The sequence below is a fragment of the Mastigoproctus giganteus genome, chromosome 3, assembly GCF_048544385.1.
Source record: "Mastigoproctus giganteus isolate SK-2022 chromosome 3, ASM4854438v1, whole genome shotgun sequence".
NCBI classification, from domain to species: Eukaryota; Metazoa; Arthropoda; class Arachnida; order Uropygi; family Thelyphonidae; genus Mastigoproctus; species Mastigoproctus giganteus.
In genome coordinates, this window is record NC_143577.1 from 193,924,706 (window position 1) to 193,941,801 (window position 17,096).

Below are 17,096 nucleotides of genomic sequence, written 5' to 3' on the forward strand. Positions count from 1 at the left end.
TCTAGACTATCAGCAATGCAATTTAGAAGAGTTTCCATCCTATAAAGATATGATCCTATAAGTCATTATCCATCCTATAAGTATAAAGACATGTCACATTTATATTTTCTTTAAAAATAAATTTTTAATGATATTTTTATAAACTTTAAGTTCTTGTATTAATTTTTATTGCTTTATAAATTGAAAGAGTGTATCATCCAAGGGCTATATCATATACATTGTGTTGGAAATGAAAAACCTTGCAAAATAAAGTTTGCTTTTTTTTTTTAAAGACTAATGGAACAATTATGAAAAACTATTCTCAGGTGTATATTATGGCCATATTTATTAACAAAAATCAGAAGAAATCGAAAAAAAAAAAATTCTAAATTTAACTTAGTTTTCCTATTTTTCAGGAAAAGAAAAAGACAGGAAAAAAACATTTTATTCCAAAAAGACATGTTACTATTGGGTGAGGGGGATGGGTCAATTCAAAACTGACACTTCAAAAAGATGGATTTAGAATTTGAAAGGGTTATGGCCTCAACTTAAGGGGAATTCACTTGACATAATAGTTAATGCAATAGCATCATTACATAAGTGAATAATAGAAACATTAAATACAGGCAGTCCAGCTTTACGAGATTTTTTTTTTTTAAGTATCAACAAAATTGAAAATATGAACATTAATTGCAAAAAAATTAATATTAAACATAAATACTGCATTTCAAACCACGCTTGTAGCTGTATAATACAGTGTACCCCATTTTAAGATATTAATCCATTTAAGAGGAACCATTGGTTCCTCTTAAATGGATTAATAACCAGAGGTATCATGAAAATATCATAATGTGAACCGAATAAGACATTGTTCTTCTGTAATTCATTCCAAGACCTTGGAACTTGGAATTTTCACTATATAACTAAGCTATTTATCTCTCTAAAAGGTCATTTTTATAATGAAAATTGTATTAGTTACCAATTCAAATCATTAAAATGTACTACACTTTCATTATTATCATATATGTTTTGTTATAAGAATCAATTTTGAAAGCCTTTGTGATATTTTTCTAAAACACATTTCTGGAGTTCATGATCATAAAACAAAAAACAATTTGCACTTTCTGGTTTATTGGGCTTTTCTGTTAGTGCAATCAATTATAAATGGGTAATAAACTCAATGTTATTGCATTTGCGAAAATATCAATAGCTGGAATTGTGTGGGTTTTTACGTTATTATGGTGAAATGTATTTTCCCTTCACTGAAATCTTCAATCATGCAAAAATCAAATTTTCAGAATTTTCTCTTCATTCCTTTATTTGAGGATTGGTTTTTGCATCACTTTGTGCCTGAAGTAAAACAATATTGTAAAGATAAAAATATTTCTTTTTGGGTGATTCTGATTTTAGGTAATGCATCTGGCCATTTCTGCAACGTCACCACCCTAATGTTAAAATCATTTTTTCCCCACCAAATACGACACCACTTTTGCAGCCAATGGACCAGAGCATTATTTACACGTTTCAAGTGCATTATCTTTGGGAGACATTTGACATTTAATGCAATGGATAAGGAGGGAGGTCCAACTCTTACAGAATTTTGGAAAGAATTTCATATTTTAGATGCAATTAAAACAATACAACGAACCTGGGGTAAAATTACAGAGAACATGAAGGGTGTTTGGAATAAACTGTGTCCTCAGAGTTTGATAATTCTGAAGGATTTCAAGAACCAGCAGAGATCATACAAAATGAAACAGAAGCGGTCATTACTATTGCTAACCAATTGCAGCTTGATGTTTCTTCAACCGATGTCACTGATCTGCTTCAATTGCACAATGGAGAGTTCACAAATGAAGACCTCTTTGAAATGGCAAAATGTGAAGAAGCCGAGTAAAAAGATTTAACAGCTGAAACTCCTGTTCGTTCCTTCACTCTCAAGGGGCTAAACGAAGCTTTTCAACACAGAAAAAAGCAATTGAAATTTTCGAGTCACAAGATTCAAATTTGGAGTGTATTAGGAAAGTTGCTACAGATTTAAAGAATGCTTAGGCATGCTATAGTGAAATTTATACAGAAAAGAGAAGACTATCTTGGAAACAAATGCCTCTTGACCCATTTTTGAAGAAGATGGCCCCTTGTGCTTCCAACAAACCAACAACGAGTGATCAACGAGTGTGCATTTAGTAGATGATGATGATGAAGAATAAACATTCTTTAACATTTGTAAGTCATAAATAATTTCTTTATATTATAATTTGCTTGATTTTAAAGGCTATGTTTTAATTTCTTTGAATAAATCAATCATTGTTTAGGTATAAACCAATCAGCTAACTAATTTCATTGTTTAGACTTTAACCCCTGTTTTTAACATTACGTCTATGAGAAATAAATTCCCGCTTCACGAGTTTTTGCTTTATGAGTGCGCATGCTAGGAACAAATTAACTCGTAAGTCAGGAACTACCTGTAAGTGAATCACCTTTACGTATAAAAATGATGTATAAGTATAACGATGATGCTATTGCACTAACCATTATGTCAAAAGATAAACTTGAGAGTTGCAATTATATACTCACTATGAATACTGGTTTTTGTTTTCAATTTCTGCTGTGTTTCTTTTCTGTGGCACTATTTGTCTCATATCTCATCTTATTCTGCTACTTCCTTATAAAGCTGTCAGAACTTCAGCACCAACCAGTAACTATCTATTAATGTTTATTATAATGTTTAAATGCACATTGCACAGATTATCTTGATCAAAATACTTGAATTAAAAGAATTTCATCTGTGTAGGGATTTAGAATCTATTACTAAAAGAGTTTAAAAATCATATGTTTTGTGGATATTTTCTCCACTGCTTTGTCTGCAAAATTAAAATAAGATGGTTTGCCTATTGATTTTTGGTTTACCTAACCTTAATTTTTAATATTAATATGTGAACCATCTTATTTTTAATTTTGCAGTCACTGACAAAGCTGAGGAGAAAACATACAAAACATATGATTTTTAAAATCTATTAGTAAAGATTCTATATCCTACAACACAAGTGAAGTGTTGTCATTTCAAGTATTTTCAACCATCTTTTATATATAATTCCTGAATTACAATAGAGAAATATTTAAGCTAAATTAATGAGTTTCTTAATCTTTCAAACCGTACCTATAGTACTATAGTGGTGGCCTAGGTAAATAACCTTCAATGTTTGGGGTACTTTAAAAATATTTAAAACAAATTTTGGAAGTATAGTCAAACAGGAAAATTAAATTAGACATTACCTTTGAACACCATATTTTTGTTTTAATGCTGTTTCATAATCAGGTGCCTGTCGATAAGAAGGCAAAAGAGCCCGTTTGGTTTCAGTTGGTAATTCAGCACTCTGAGACAGCTGATGTTGCTGATATAGCAGCATGGAGGAAGTTAGGTCAGCATTATTTAAATGGCCCATAGATGAAGATGGAAGTGGTGTATGTGGCACACTGTGAGAAATCAGTGACTGAAATGATGTGGCTAGTGGTTTTATGGCAGGATGTTGCAATTGGTGCTCATGAATCCCTGTTATCTCTTGTTGATAGTCTTCAAATACAATATCTCCAAACTGCCCACTGGGTGGTGGTAAAGGAACTTGTTCACTATAGCTGCCTTCTGTATGATAAACACCCAGTTCATCTGCAATATATTTCATTTTATTTTATCAGAATGAAATAAAAAAATCAATTAAACTGAATAAAACTGAGTAAAATTAAATAATAAATTCAATAAAATAAATTATATCCCATTCCAAAAAAATCTACCAGTACAGAGTCAATGAAACAATGCTGACAAACTGTTTTACTCAAGTTCCAATGCTTCTTTAGCAATGAAATCTTTTACACAATAGACAGTGACTTGTTGGTGTTCTGAACTACTACAATCCTCTGGGTTACCTTGTTTTTCTTTTAGGCAGCATATTAAAGGCAAATACAGGTTACTAATTGTGAAAATTGAAGTGCATTATTATCAGTTACACAGTAATCCCAGCATGGAAAGAAAACACTTCACTGTGCATAACAACAATGGGAATTAATTAAATTTTGGGGTCTAAAACTTGCAGCTGTCATGAAAGTAACTTCTTTGTTGCTCTTTTAGTTTTGGTTTAGTGAAGGAGTGGTCAGGAAGTAGTAATCCAACAAAGGACTGAAGCAGCATGCAAGCCTATATGATTTTTAGAATCTATCAGTAATAAATAATATGTACATTCTAAACCCTATTTTGGATTTTTTTTTTTTTTTTTTTTTTTTTTTTAACTACAAATATTTCAAAAAAAAAAAAAAAAGAAAAAAAAAAAAAGGAAAAAAAAAAAAGAAAAAAAAAAAGAGAGATCAAAATGTATGGTTTTTCAGCTATGGCTTTGTTGTTGCTTTCCAAACTATGATGACAAAAATTAAAGAAATGGGTAAATTAGCTGTAGTTCACAGCAGAGGGCAAACCCAGTCATGGCAGCTGGTACTGAAAAGATTGCCATGTAAATGATGCAGTACAAAATCAACATTTGTCCAATAATACTAGGGCAGTATCATAACAATATTACATTCCATGGTCAACCATTCGTAAAGTTCTTCAGCCCATCATTTATTGCTATCCATACAACAGCTAATGCAATCTGATCCAAACTTGGCTTTACGGTTTCATCTTTTGAACGAATGTGACTCATTTCCAGTTAAGTGCCAGTGCAAAAACCAATAATTGTTGGGTATGAAGATCATTACCTCTAGGTGCTGTCAATGAAGTACTTCTCCGCTGTCCACATGTTACTGCTTGATGTGGGTTTACAGAAAATTTCATAATTAGGTCATTCTTCTTTGAGGAAGTTTGAGCTCACAGTACAGAGACACATACCATGAAAGTCAAGTGTTACGATGATCTTCTCCATCATTATATGATTTCTGATCTTTAGGAAAGAGGATATCTGGAAACAACTGCTGTTTCTAAATATCGTCTGCACAGCTACTCAACACATTGGTCTTCCAGTAACTCAGCTGCTTATTTGATACCCTTGATCTCTGGACTTCAATCCTTGTGACTTTTAGTTAGGGGGATACAAGGTGTGGCTATTAAATAACAAGGCTGTGCACGCAGCCATTGCATACCAAGTGTGACATGTGAAACAAAGGGACAGAAGTTGACCTTGAAAATTTCCCTAGTTTTCTGCCAAGTCATGTCTCAACATGATCATTTGCTTTGCAGCAAGAGAGCTTTCATTACTTTGTGTATTTCAGTGCATCAGAAAAATGGGAGACAAAAGAACTGAACAATGAATCAACTTCAAATTTTTAACAAAAGAAAAGAAAATGCCAACTGAAAGTTATGAGTTGTTACATCAAGTTTATGGGGAAGACACTATGTTGGAACGAGATACTACACTGGAAAGTACAGAGAAGGGCAACAAGATTAGTGAATGGAACAAAGGGTTGCTCTTATGAAGAAAGGCTTAAGTTTTGATGAGAGTCATCTACCATCTAGTATTGCCTGGTAACACAGAGGGGGTGGCATTCCTCCATGTGGTGTGGGTGACACACTTCGACTAATGTTGGTTCACACCTGGGTGGTCACCCACAGTGTGCTTGTGCATGGGGGTTATATCCAGGATTACTAACAGTCCCACAATTGTAAAGGTGCAAGCAGAGGATTTGGCTGTCACAGATTGTCTGAACTTCACTGAAATTGGGTCCACTTGACTTGAATGTCATCCAATATCAGTTCCACTAGCGTTTTAGACTCCCAGGTAGCAAGTACAGCTTGTCTGGCATATCCAAGAGAATGTCTGTGACAATCTTAAGAACCTAGTTAATACATTACTCTGGGGTTACTGCTTTCCATATGCAGTACTTTACATTTGTCAATATTAAACTTCAGCTGCCACCTCTCAGCCCATCTGCTCAACTTTTCTAGATCTTGTGTTGCAGCAGCATACTGTCATTAGTGTGACCAACAACCCTGCCAAACTTCATATCATCTGCAAACTTAGACATTAAGCCTGATATACCATCATCAATATCATTAATAAATACAGAAAACAACAATGGAAACAACACTGAACCCTGGGGAATTCCACTAATAACATTAGTTCACGAAGAGCGGTGTCCATTGATTACCATATACTAATATACCCAACAATTTGCCTCCAATGCCACACTGCTCCAATTTCTGCAGTAGTCTTCAATGTGTAACAGTATCAAAAGCCTTTCTAAGATCACTATATATGATATCAAAATTATTACCTGCATCCAGCTGGTTGTGACCACATCTTAATATCCAATCAAATTGGTCAGACAAGACTTCCCCTTAACAAACCCATGCTGTGTCTGAGCTATAACTGAAGTCTTGTCTAGATGATCCTGCAATGCTTTTTTAACCAGTGCCTCCACTAATTTCTCTGGAACAGAAGTTAAACTAACAGGTCTGTATTACCTGTCTCCCTTTGATCCTCCTCTGTGGATTGAGGTCACATTTGCACATCTCCAGTCCATGGGTACCTCTCCTGAGTCTAAGGAAGTTTTCATAATTATGGCTAAGGATTTGCTTACTTCCTTTGCTGCCTCCTTTAATATAACTGGATAGATCCCATCCACCCCAGGTGCCTTTCTTATGCTTATCTTCAACAATTTCTCCTCCACTTTGCTCTCAGTTATTACAAAATCATCTAGCTCACTGCCAGTTTAATACACCTCTGGCATTTCCCTCCTTGAATAACTCCTCATATGTGAATGTAAATGCAAAATACTCATTTATTTTGTTAGCTACCTGAGCAGGATCATCAACAGTTGAACCACTGATATGAAGTGGACCAATCTGATCATCCCCTACCTCCTAGTGTTTACATAAGTAAACAACTCTAGTGTTTTTCTTTGCATCCTTTGTCAAAGATTTCTCGTAATCTGCCTTGGCCTGCCTAACTTCCTTTGTGACTTGGTTACAGACCAGCTTATATCGATCATAGGCTTCAGTGTCACCTGTTAATTTATATGTATCCTATGCATTTTTCTTCTCCATCACATGTCTCATTAATTCATCTGATATCCAATTTAGGTGTAACCCTTGAACAATATTTCTTAGTTGGTATGAAAAAGTTTAGTAGCTTTCAAGATTAATTCTTTGAATGATTCCCATTTTGAATTTGCTGTTGGTAACATCATCAGTTGGTCCAACTGTATAGAATTTAAATACAGTCTCAGACCTTCATAGTCGCCTTTACGAAAGCAAAAACCCTTCTCTTTACCCCTGATGATAGTTACCTCTTTGAGTAAATCCCATTTGAGCACCCTGTGATCACTGCCACCCAGTGGTTACTTTATCTGTAAATTCTTAATGCATGAAGAATCACTACTGATAATCAGATCAAGAGTATTACTCCCTCTAGTTGCCTCCTGAACATGCTGTTGTAGAAAACAATCATCCAATAAATCCATAAAGGCTTTGCTAGTGTGTGAGTGACCGGCCCACAAATTCCAGTCAATATCTGGGAAATTAAAATCCCCCATTATAAGACACTGATTTTCTGGCCCACTATTTCTCTGTACAGTTGTTTATTATACTCATCAGAGTCATTAGGCATATAACACACTCATACTCTCAATTTTGCTTTCCCAGTGCTTATGTCACACCAAACTGACTTGCCACTGCACTGTCCAGCCATGTTGACTTACTGTACCTCCTTGGATTTTATGTTTCTTATCTAATAGCATAACCCCTCCTCCCTTCTTATTCTGTCTATCCTTCCTGTGCACATTGTACTCCCCAAATTCTATTTCTGCATTCCTTATATATGTGTGACACCACATCTCTGATATCCCAACGATATCTGCCTTTGATGTTTTGACCAACACCGCAAATTCATCAAATTTATTTACTAAACTCCTAGCATTGGTGTACATGCAAGTATACATGCACCTGTTCCTATTCTTAGCTACTCTAACACAGCCCATGTATTTACTTGTTCTGCAATGATTCCCAGCAGTCTTTGAAATCCCCTGCATCTTGTTTTCCAGGGTGCTGCTCATTCCAATAGAAGCAGTTCAAGAATCACTTTCACCCCTGCCAGCAGTTACTGTTAATCTATTAGTCCTTGTTACCCCCCCTCCAAGCTAGCAGTATTCCGACCCACCTAACACTGCCTTGATAGCATCAGCAAATATCCTTGCACCCTTTCTGTCAGTCTCTCTCTCCTGTTAACAAGTAAGTTTAAGATGGGGAATATTTTTTTCTTTTTAGATGTAAGATGCAAATTAAGGAAGGATACTTGAGCTGGATGTAAAAAAATTTGCTTTTATTCAAATAGTAATCAATTTAGAGGAACAAATTATTATGTGGCCTTGCAGAATCAGAGAGCTTATGTAAATTTAAAGGATTAGGTAACTATTTGAGAGAAACAGTAGAATAGAAAAAAAAGTAGACAGAAATTAATGAGGCATTAAATTTCACCTCAGTTTGATTTATTCCATTTTATCATTATTTATTTTTTATGGAAGGTACTACATAATCTTTGCTTCCTTGAACCATAATGTCATTTTAACATTGAGTAAAATTCCAGTGAATTAATTATGTAATTATGAATTATAATAGTTATTCCAGAGGAATACAAATGCATAACTTTTAAGCAATGTATCACAGAAGACAAATTACAATTTTCAAAAATAAATTTGAAGCTCATATACAGGGTGTCTCAAAAATATTAGTACAAATGTTTAGGGGAGGTAGGTAACATCTAAAGGAATGTGAATCGCATAGGAACCCATAACTGGAAACATCAAGGAAAAAGTAGTAGCAGAGGCACAAGAATCAGAAATGACACAAGACAGTAATTAGTGGCAAACATTTATTTGACATAATATTAACAATGGAGTACGAGATGGATGCATTTCATGATGTTACAACAGATGCCCGAAGGTTCCACCATGAGACGCGATGTATGCGTGACACCGACACAGCATGGATTGGCGGACATGGTCAAACACACCTGGAGTTTCTTTGACAGTAGCAGTAGTGCAGACGAGTCTCGCCACGAGATCCATTTCCGTCTCCACAGGCGATTCATACACGATAGATTTGAGGGCCCCCACAGAAAGAAATCAAGGCTCGATAAATCAGGTGAGCTTGGGGGCAGGCAACGAGTCCACCACGGCCAATCCATTGACGCCCAAAACGCCTGTTCAAATGGTCATGAACACACCTTCCATAATGGGCAGGTGCCCTGTCATGCTGAAACCAAATGTTGCATCTCACATTTGCTGGACCATCATCAAGTAACCCTGGTAGAACTTGTTCAAGAAAGATCCAATATTTAGCGGAGGTCATGCGGGATGGTAACAGGTATGGGCCGACTAAGCAGTCACCAACCATACCTGCCCACACATTTATTGCGAAGTGATGTCGCATGGGGGCGCACACCGTGTGGGTTGTCGTGAGCCCACACATGAGCATTGTGCTGATTGAATAAGCCTTCCCGAGTGAAATAAGCCTCATCCGTGACCAAAACATAGGCTGGAAAATTCAAGTCTTGAACACTTTCTTGGAGAAACCACTGTGCAAAAGCCACATGTGCAGGATGATCTTGGAAGCTCAGTAACTGAACCCTTTTTGGAGATGAAAGGGGTGTAAGGAATCGTCGTGCCAGACACGCTGTACACTGCAACGAGATACTCCTAAGGCAGAGGCAACGGCATGTGTGCTGGTAGTAGGATTATTCTGGATGGCATTCAACACACTTTCTTCCATGGCGGGAGTTCATGTCGAACGTGGTCTGCCAGCACCCATAATCGCACAAATTTTGATGCACACACGCAAAACAAATGGTGGTCCGGTACATGTCTGTCTGGGAAGCTTTCTCCATAAATTCGTTGAGCGGCTCGTCCATTGCCCTCTGCTAATCCATACACTAGGTGCATGTCTGCCAGCTCACAGTTCGTACATTGATGCATGCTCTTCATGCAGCGACTACTGCTTGAATGAGTAAACCAGAAAATTTCCCTCTCGCGAACTGATGAACAGCGCTGTGTACTGACTTACTGTGACGTTTCCGGTTATGGGTTCCTATGCGATTCACATGCCTTTAGATGTTACCTGCCTCCCCTAAAAGTTTGTACCAATATTTTTGAGACACCCTGTATATATATATCATATATCTAATTACTGGAATAAAAAGGAACTAATATTCATAAATTTAAATTTGAACTTGAAAACAATAGTTACCCAGTGACTCCTGGCTGGCTTGGAGTAGTTGATTTGTGTTACTTCCATGTTGGTTCTAAAAAAATGCAATAAAAAAAAAATAAATTTGGTTACCCAGCTAAGTTTATATTGTGTAATACGAATAAAGAAATAAAGGTTTCAATATGCGCAGAAAAGACTCACCACATAATTTGTTGGTTCTTTTGGCACACTGTCTTCAAGATTGCTATAAAAACAAATAAGTAAATGTAAATCTGCTAAACAGTGGAGGAAAAAAAACCTACAATTCAAAAGACACAGCAAGTACAAACTTTAAAAATAGGTAGATAAATACTACTGTATTATGACACAGAAAATTTTAAGAAATTAAAATTAATTTAAAAACATGGGTCAAAACAAGTATTCAAAAAGTACAGCAAGCCCTCGCTAATCTGGTTACAGTTAATCCGGGTCGAAATATGAAAAATGCTGTTCACAGTTGAGCACTTTGAAAGACACGTGAGATTTAGGAAGGCAGATGAGTTACTCTGACTGCGTGCTGATTGACTGTGCAGAGAGAGACAGAACATACATTACCTTGTCTTGTGTGTTGTTCAGTATCATTGTTGATTTTGAGTTGGATGGATGTTATTGCTTATATAGCTTCATTTGTACTTCTTTATACGTATATATGTAAATAAGTTAACATGTTTTATAAAATTATGGGTTCTAAAGAATTGAAAAGTGGAATAAAAAGAAAACACTTTAATTATCATTAACAAGCTCAAAATAATAGAACTTGAAAATGGTGTTTCTGGAACAAAAATTGCTGAAGAATTTGGTATTGGCCAACAGACTGTGTCAAGTATTAAAAAACAAAAAGAATCTATAAAGGCATTTGTTCAAAATTCAATGTGGAGAGTGATAAGAGCAGTGTATCAAACAGACAGACATTAAAAAAGCCAAAAGAAGTGTTGCTGAAAGAAGCTATATTTAAGTGGTATTCACAGCAACAATCAAGCAGCGTTTGCACATGTGGTGTTGAGTTAAAGGCAGATCACTAATAGAAAAATTTGTGGTGAAACTCTTAAGTGATGATGTTGAAGGTATTGAGCCATTTATAAAAGAATTAAATGAAATAATAATACAATCAGGTCTTTGTTATTCTCAAATATATAATGCTGATGAAACGGGCTGTTTTGGAGTGGTGTACCAGAAAATACACAAGCCTCTCATAACGAGCAGTTGGAACACCAGGGCAGAAAAAGAGCAAGGAGAAGTTTTCAGCACTTCTTTGTGCCAATGCAGATGGAACTCACCGGCTAAAGTCTGTTGTAGTAAGGCTAAGAATCTAAGGGTGCTGTTGTCTACTACAACTCACAAAATGCTTGGTTCACCCAAGAAATTACAAATAATTGGTTCCATAACCACTTCGTACCCAAAGTCAAGAGGTACCACAGAAAGAAGTGTTGAAATTTTCAGATTAAAGCACTTCTAATTCTCGACAATGCCCCCACACATCCAGATATTGAAAATATTGTACGTCCTTTAAGGATGGTAAAATAAAGTGCTTGGCTTTGCTGCCAAACACAACTGCCTTAATACAGCTCATGGACCAAGGCATCATTGTAGCCTGCAAGAGTCAGGTGGTAGATGACTTTCATCAACCGGTGAAATACCACCACTTTGCTTATTGGAGGCTTGAAGTGGTGAAACCCATGTTTAGTCTCTAGAACAAAGTTTCCGGCCTCCCCCCTCTCCCCATACTTCTCCTTCAACCTATGCATGGTACTAAGTACTATAGGTTTTGATACCTTTCGTGTTTGGGGTTTTCATAAAAAAAAAAAAAAAAGAGGCTCTACAAGCACAAGTTCCTTGATGAGGTGATGGCAGTGTTGGAAGACAGAATGGACGAAGGTAATAACAAAAGAGGAAGAAGAATGCTGTAAAATATCAAATCATGCAATATCAAGTTGGTTATCTTCAAGTGGGCCAATGGATGGAGGGACACTAAAAAGGAAACTTTAGTGAATGGCTGGAAAAAAACTCTTGCAAAATACAGATGGTGATATTGACTTTAAGGGATTAGAGCCAGAGGAATTTCAGACTGTGTTAAGAGCAGCTGGAGAGACTGAAATAATGCAAGAAAATATCCAAGATTGGCTTGAGCTGGAACAAGGAGATCCTGGATTTCAGCTTCTGACAGAGCAAGAAACTGCTGCAGATATTATTAAGGATTCTACTATGGAAGAAGAATCGGATAATGAAGTAGTTGAACTACAAGAATCTACAATTAAGAAGAAACTTCTTAGCTCCACAAGAGATTGCACTGATGCAGTAATCAATTATGTGAACCCTTCAACAAATAAAAAATCATTGGGGTATTATGAACACCTAAGAACTGTGAGGGAAATCCTAATTAGAGAACAGCAGCAGAAGTCTGTTCAGACAAAACTTCGAGTTTCTTGAAACCTGCATTATTATTTATCAAAAACAAGTACAACTTCTGAGTCTTCTATCAATGTATAAATGTATAGTCTTTTTTTAAATAAAGGCTCTACAGTGATATTTTTATCAGCACTACCTATATCATTAAATTTTCTATTTGTTTGCATTTTAAGTTTTTTTGTCTTTTAGGGCTATCTTTTGCTTCACTAATCCAGATTATTGCTTAATCCAGATAACCTCTTCCCCCAGTTAATCTGAATTAGTGAGGATTTACTGTATTCAGAAATGTTTTGATACTAATCAGGACTTGGAATGGACTGGAGCACAATGGAACACTATTCCAGTTTATCACACACATCAGAAATGTATATGATTATTAAAAATAAGACATTTTATTAAAGAGCATTTCATAAAATTTTCCATTTCAACCCTGTTGCTAATATGATCAACTCAATAAACTACACTAATGAAATTAAAATAGCAATTTAGATGCTAAGATCCACAATGCATTTAAAATCAACTTTCAAATAATAAAAACTTCTAAAATTGGTAGTCTTTAAGCAGCCTTTTTGATAATCTTCATCAGAAGAGCTGGTAAGAGGATGGGAATGAATAAAAATAAATGGTTGTAACTTTACCTTGTATTCATAACGTTTGAGTGTGATTTACATTATGCTACCATTTTTGCCCATCTGCATTAAAAATAATAACAGATTAAGTTGGATTGAGATTTTATATAAATGTTTATGGCATCAAGGAATTTAAGAAAAACTGACTGCGTGGTAATGGTATTAGCATTTTTTTTTTTGTGTGTGTGTGTGTGGGGGGGGGTGATTTTGAACTGAACAATGTACTAATTCAGACACCCTCTCTTGTTTTTCCCAACAGACTGCATGCAGTGCTTAATTTTATTGTGCAAACATATCTGCACAGAGCTGAGGTAAGTGTAACCACAACTTTGCTGATATGGAATTATATAAACTACATTAATTCTATCTAAGATAGCAGGTTAAATCAGGAATCTTTCATCTTAAAGATATCAGAAAATTTCCACATGGATTTAAAGGTAATAACTGTAATGCTAGCATTCTTAAAAACTTTGAGAAATTATTTACCACTATATACTCACATTGAGAAATAAATGAAATTCTTTGCTAAGATAGCCAGTTCTGTGGGTGTATGTGTCTAGTGGAGGTAGAGGGTAGTTCATTTATTCGTTACTGTATTTGGTTTCGTACATATTTAGTAAGTCATAAAGGATAATTCTTATTTACAAAAATATATTATAATTTAGACGTTAAGGAGGTTCAATACCAATATTCATTGTTTAATGGTATTCAATAAGTTAGAAAAACGACAACTATAAAAAAAATGAATATACAGGAACTCCCCGACTTACGTAAGAGTTGCGTTCCGTGGAATGCTACATAAGTCGGAATTTCTGCCATACTTGTGCAGAACTCGCAACTGTGCTCACTGAATTGATTGAATCAAAAAAGAAATGTTCAATGAACATGTAAATAGAATTATTTATTGTATATATTCAATTTTTTATCTCATACGTAGGAAAAATTACAAAAAACGAGAGGAGACAGGCATAACATCAGTAAGTTTTACCTCTTGAGCATCATTACCAGAATTGATGACTTCAGCCGATAAGTAGGCCGCTGTGGAGGTTGAGGGCTATGGAGATTTAGAAGGGGAACAAAAATAACCTTATGAAAGAACATATTAATGGATGACTGGATGGTGGCTTTTTTCTTTTCATCGTAGATTTCTTTGTGGCAAGCAAGCATATCATTCACCCCTCTGTTAACTTTTAAGAATTGTTCGCTGTCAGGATCCCCATCTTCTCAAACCTCGCCATTGCCATCTTTCTATTGAAGAAGCATCTCGGTTTCTCATTTGGTTCATCTTGAGCTTCGTCAGCATTTTCTTCTCACTATCGCTGCCTGCAAGCCAATAAATTCTTTGTTAGATAATTCCTTCTCTTCTTCCTCTGTTAACTCATCCACGTCTATGGCAAAACCTCCAACTGAAGCAGCTCTACAACCTTTACAATCTTATCTGTAACCTCTTCATATGATTCATCTTTTTCAAACCCTTCGAAGCCTTTTACATGCCATGGGCATATTTTCTTCCATACACTATTTAAACAACTTTTAGTAATTTCTGCCCAGGCCTTATTAATGTTTAAGATGGCATGGTAAATATTGTAAGATTTCCAAAAGTCTCTTAACGTAAAATTTTTCTCACCATCTACTGCAGACAATTCCTGAGCAAATGTTGTGCGTAAATAGTATGCTTTTAAATTCGAAATAACAACTTGATCCATAGGCTGGATGAATGAAGTTGTATTCGGCGGTAGAAATATAACTCTCATATTTGAATTGAAATCATCTAGATGCAAAATCTTGAAAGGAACGTTGTTGTCTTTACAATATTTTTCAAACTTGGGAATGATGCAGCATTTAAGCCAATTCTCAAAGAGAGATATTGTTATCCATGCTCTCTGGTTCGATCGGAAATGCACGGGTAGGGCGGCTTTATTCTTTATTGATGCCCTTAAATGCACGAGGATTTCTAGAATGGTATATAAGCACTGGTTTTAATCTGTAATCTCCTGCTGCATTAGCCCCAAGCAAGAGCATGGCCCTATCTTTTGAAGCCTTGAAACCTGGCATTGTGTCTTTTCCTCTTTGGCAATGTATGTTCGATCTGGTATTATTTTCCAATACACAGCAGTCTCGTCAATGTTAAAAATTTGCTGCATTGAATAGTCGCCTTCATCAATAATTTTTTTCCAGCGCATCACAAAATTTCTCTGCAGCTGCAGAATTGACACTGGCAACTTCACCGCATTTTTTAAAGTTTTGTGAACCAGCGATATGCTTGAACCTATTAAACCACCCATTGCTTGCCACGAACTTCGGTTGGGGTTCGCCGTACTTATCTTTAATATATTCATACATACTTGTTGCTTTTGCTTGAATGCCATTTGACTCAGGGACACTTGCTTCTAAATCTGGTTTTCCATCCGTATTATTAGCATTAGAAAATTGTAGAGCTATATGATGCAAGAAGGCAAGCTTATGCAGCATCAGGCAAAAAAAAAAACACTTCCACCACTTCAACCCTCCCATTCGTTCGAAATACCTGTCCAGCTGAGCCTTAAATTTATTTAGGCTATCAACTTCCACAACAAGGGATGGAAGTCTGTTCACCAACCAACTACCCGCTGGCTAAAGGCAAATTTCCACACAATCTATCCTACATCTGTCTTTCCTCAGTCTGAATTTATGCCCTCTCAGGTGATTATTCTGAGAAAGAGGAAGAATCCCATCGGCATTGAGCATGCTCAAACCATTCACGGCTTTATACACCTCTATCAGATCACCTCGCCGGTGCCTAGTCTCCAGACACTGTAATTTGCAGAACTTAAGCCTTTCTTCGTAACAGCAACCCTTTGTTCCATTCACTTATCTTGTTGCCCTTCTCTGTACTCGTTCCAGCAGCTCTACATCCTTCTTGAAATGAGGCCTCCAGACCTGTATGCAGTACTCAAGGTGTGGCATGACCATAGCCTTATACAAGGGAATAATCACCTCCTTATCCCTGCTAGAAAAATTCCTGTATATCATTGACAAGACACCAATGAGCTACTCTTGCAGCTCGTCTGCACTGCTCAGAGAACTCATATCTACCTGCACAATTACCCCCAGGTCCTTTTCATTCTCTACCACTGTCAGTATAGTACCACAGATTTGATACATTGCCCTGGGGTTGCTGTTTCCCCAAAGGCAGTACTTTACATTTGTCAATTAAACTTCATTTGCCACCTCTCAGCCAATCTGCTCAACCTTTCCAGATCCTGTTGCAGCAGCATAGCATCAGTAGTGTCCTTAACAACCATGCTAACCTTTGTATCGTCTGCAAACTTGGACAATAAGCTTGATATACCATCATCAATATTATTTATAAATACAGAAAACAATAATGGACCCAACACTGAACCCTGAGGGACTCCACTAATAACATTAGTCCACGATGAGCAGTGTCCATTGATTACCACTCTGTCTTCTCCCCCTCAACCATCCCTTTATCCATAGCAGCAATTTGCCTCCAATGCCACACTGCTCCAATTTGTGAAGCAGTTTTCCATGTGCAACAGTATCAAAAGCCTTTCTAAGATCCAAGTATATAATATCAGTTATTCCCTGCATCCAGTTCTTTTGTGACTGCATCATAGTATCCAATCAAATTGGTCAGGCAAGACTTTCCCTTAACAAAACCTGCTGTGTCCGAGCTATAACTGAAGTCTTGTCTAGATGATCCTGCAGTGCTTCTTTAACCAGTTAATTTTCCTGGAACAGAAGTTAAACTCACAGGTCTATAATTACAGTAAACCCCCGCTATTCGCGGGGGTTACGTTCCTGAGAAATTTCGCGAATACCGAAAACGCGAATACTGAGTTATAGCTCCCATA

General features: G+C 36.3%; 1 protein-coding gene across 1 annotated transcript in view; it reads right to left on the reverse strand.

The window, feature by feature from the left end:
• The window catches only part of Pez (protein tyrosine phosphatase non-receptor pez), a 297,962-nt gene that overhangs the window by 134,886 nt on the left and 145,980 nt on the right, over positions 1-17,096 (reverse strand). The window contains exons 11-13 of the mRNA XM_090370791.1: positions 10,367-10,409; positions 10,205-10,259; positions 3,256-3,646 (exon numbers count right to left, since the gene is read on the reverse strand). Coding sequence (XP_090226917.1) covers positions 3,256-3,646; positions 10,205-10,259; positions 10,367-10,409 — 489 coding nt within the window. The remainder of the gene's footprint in view (positions 1-3,255; positions 3,647-10,204; positions 10,260-10,366; positions 10,410-17,096) is intronic.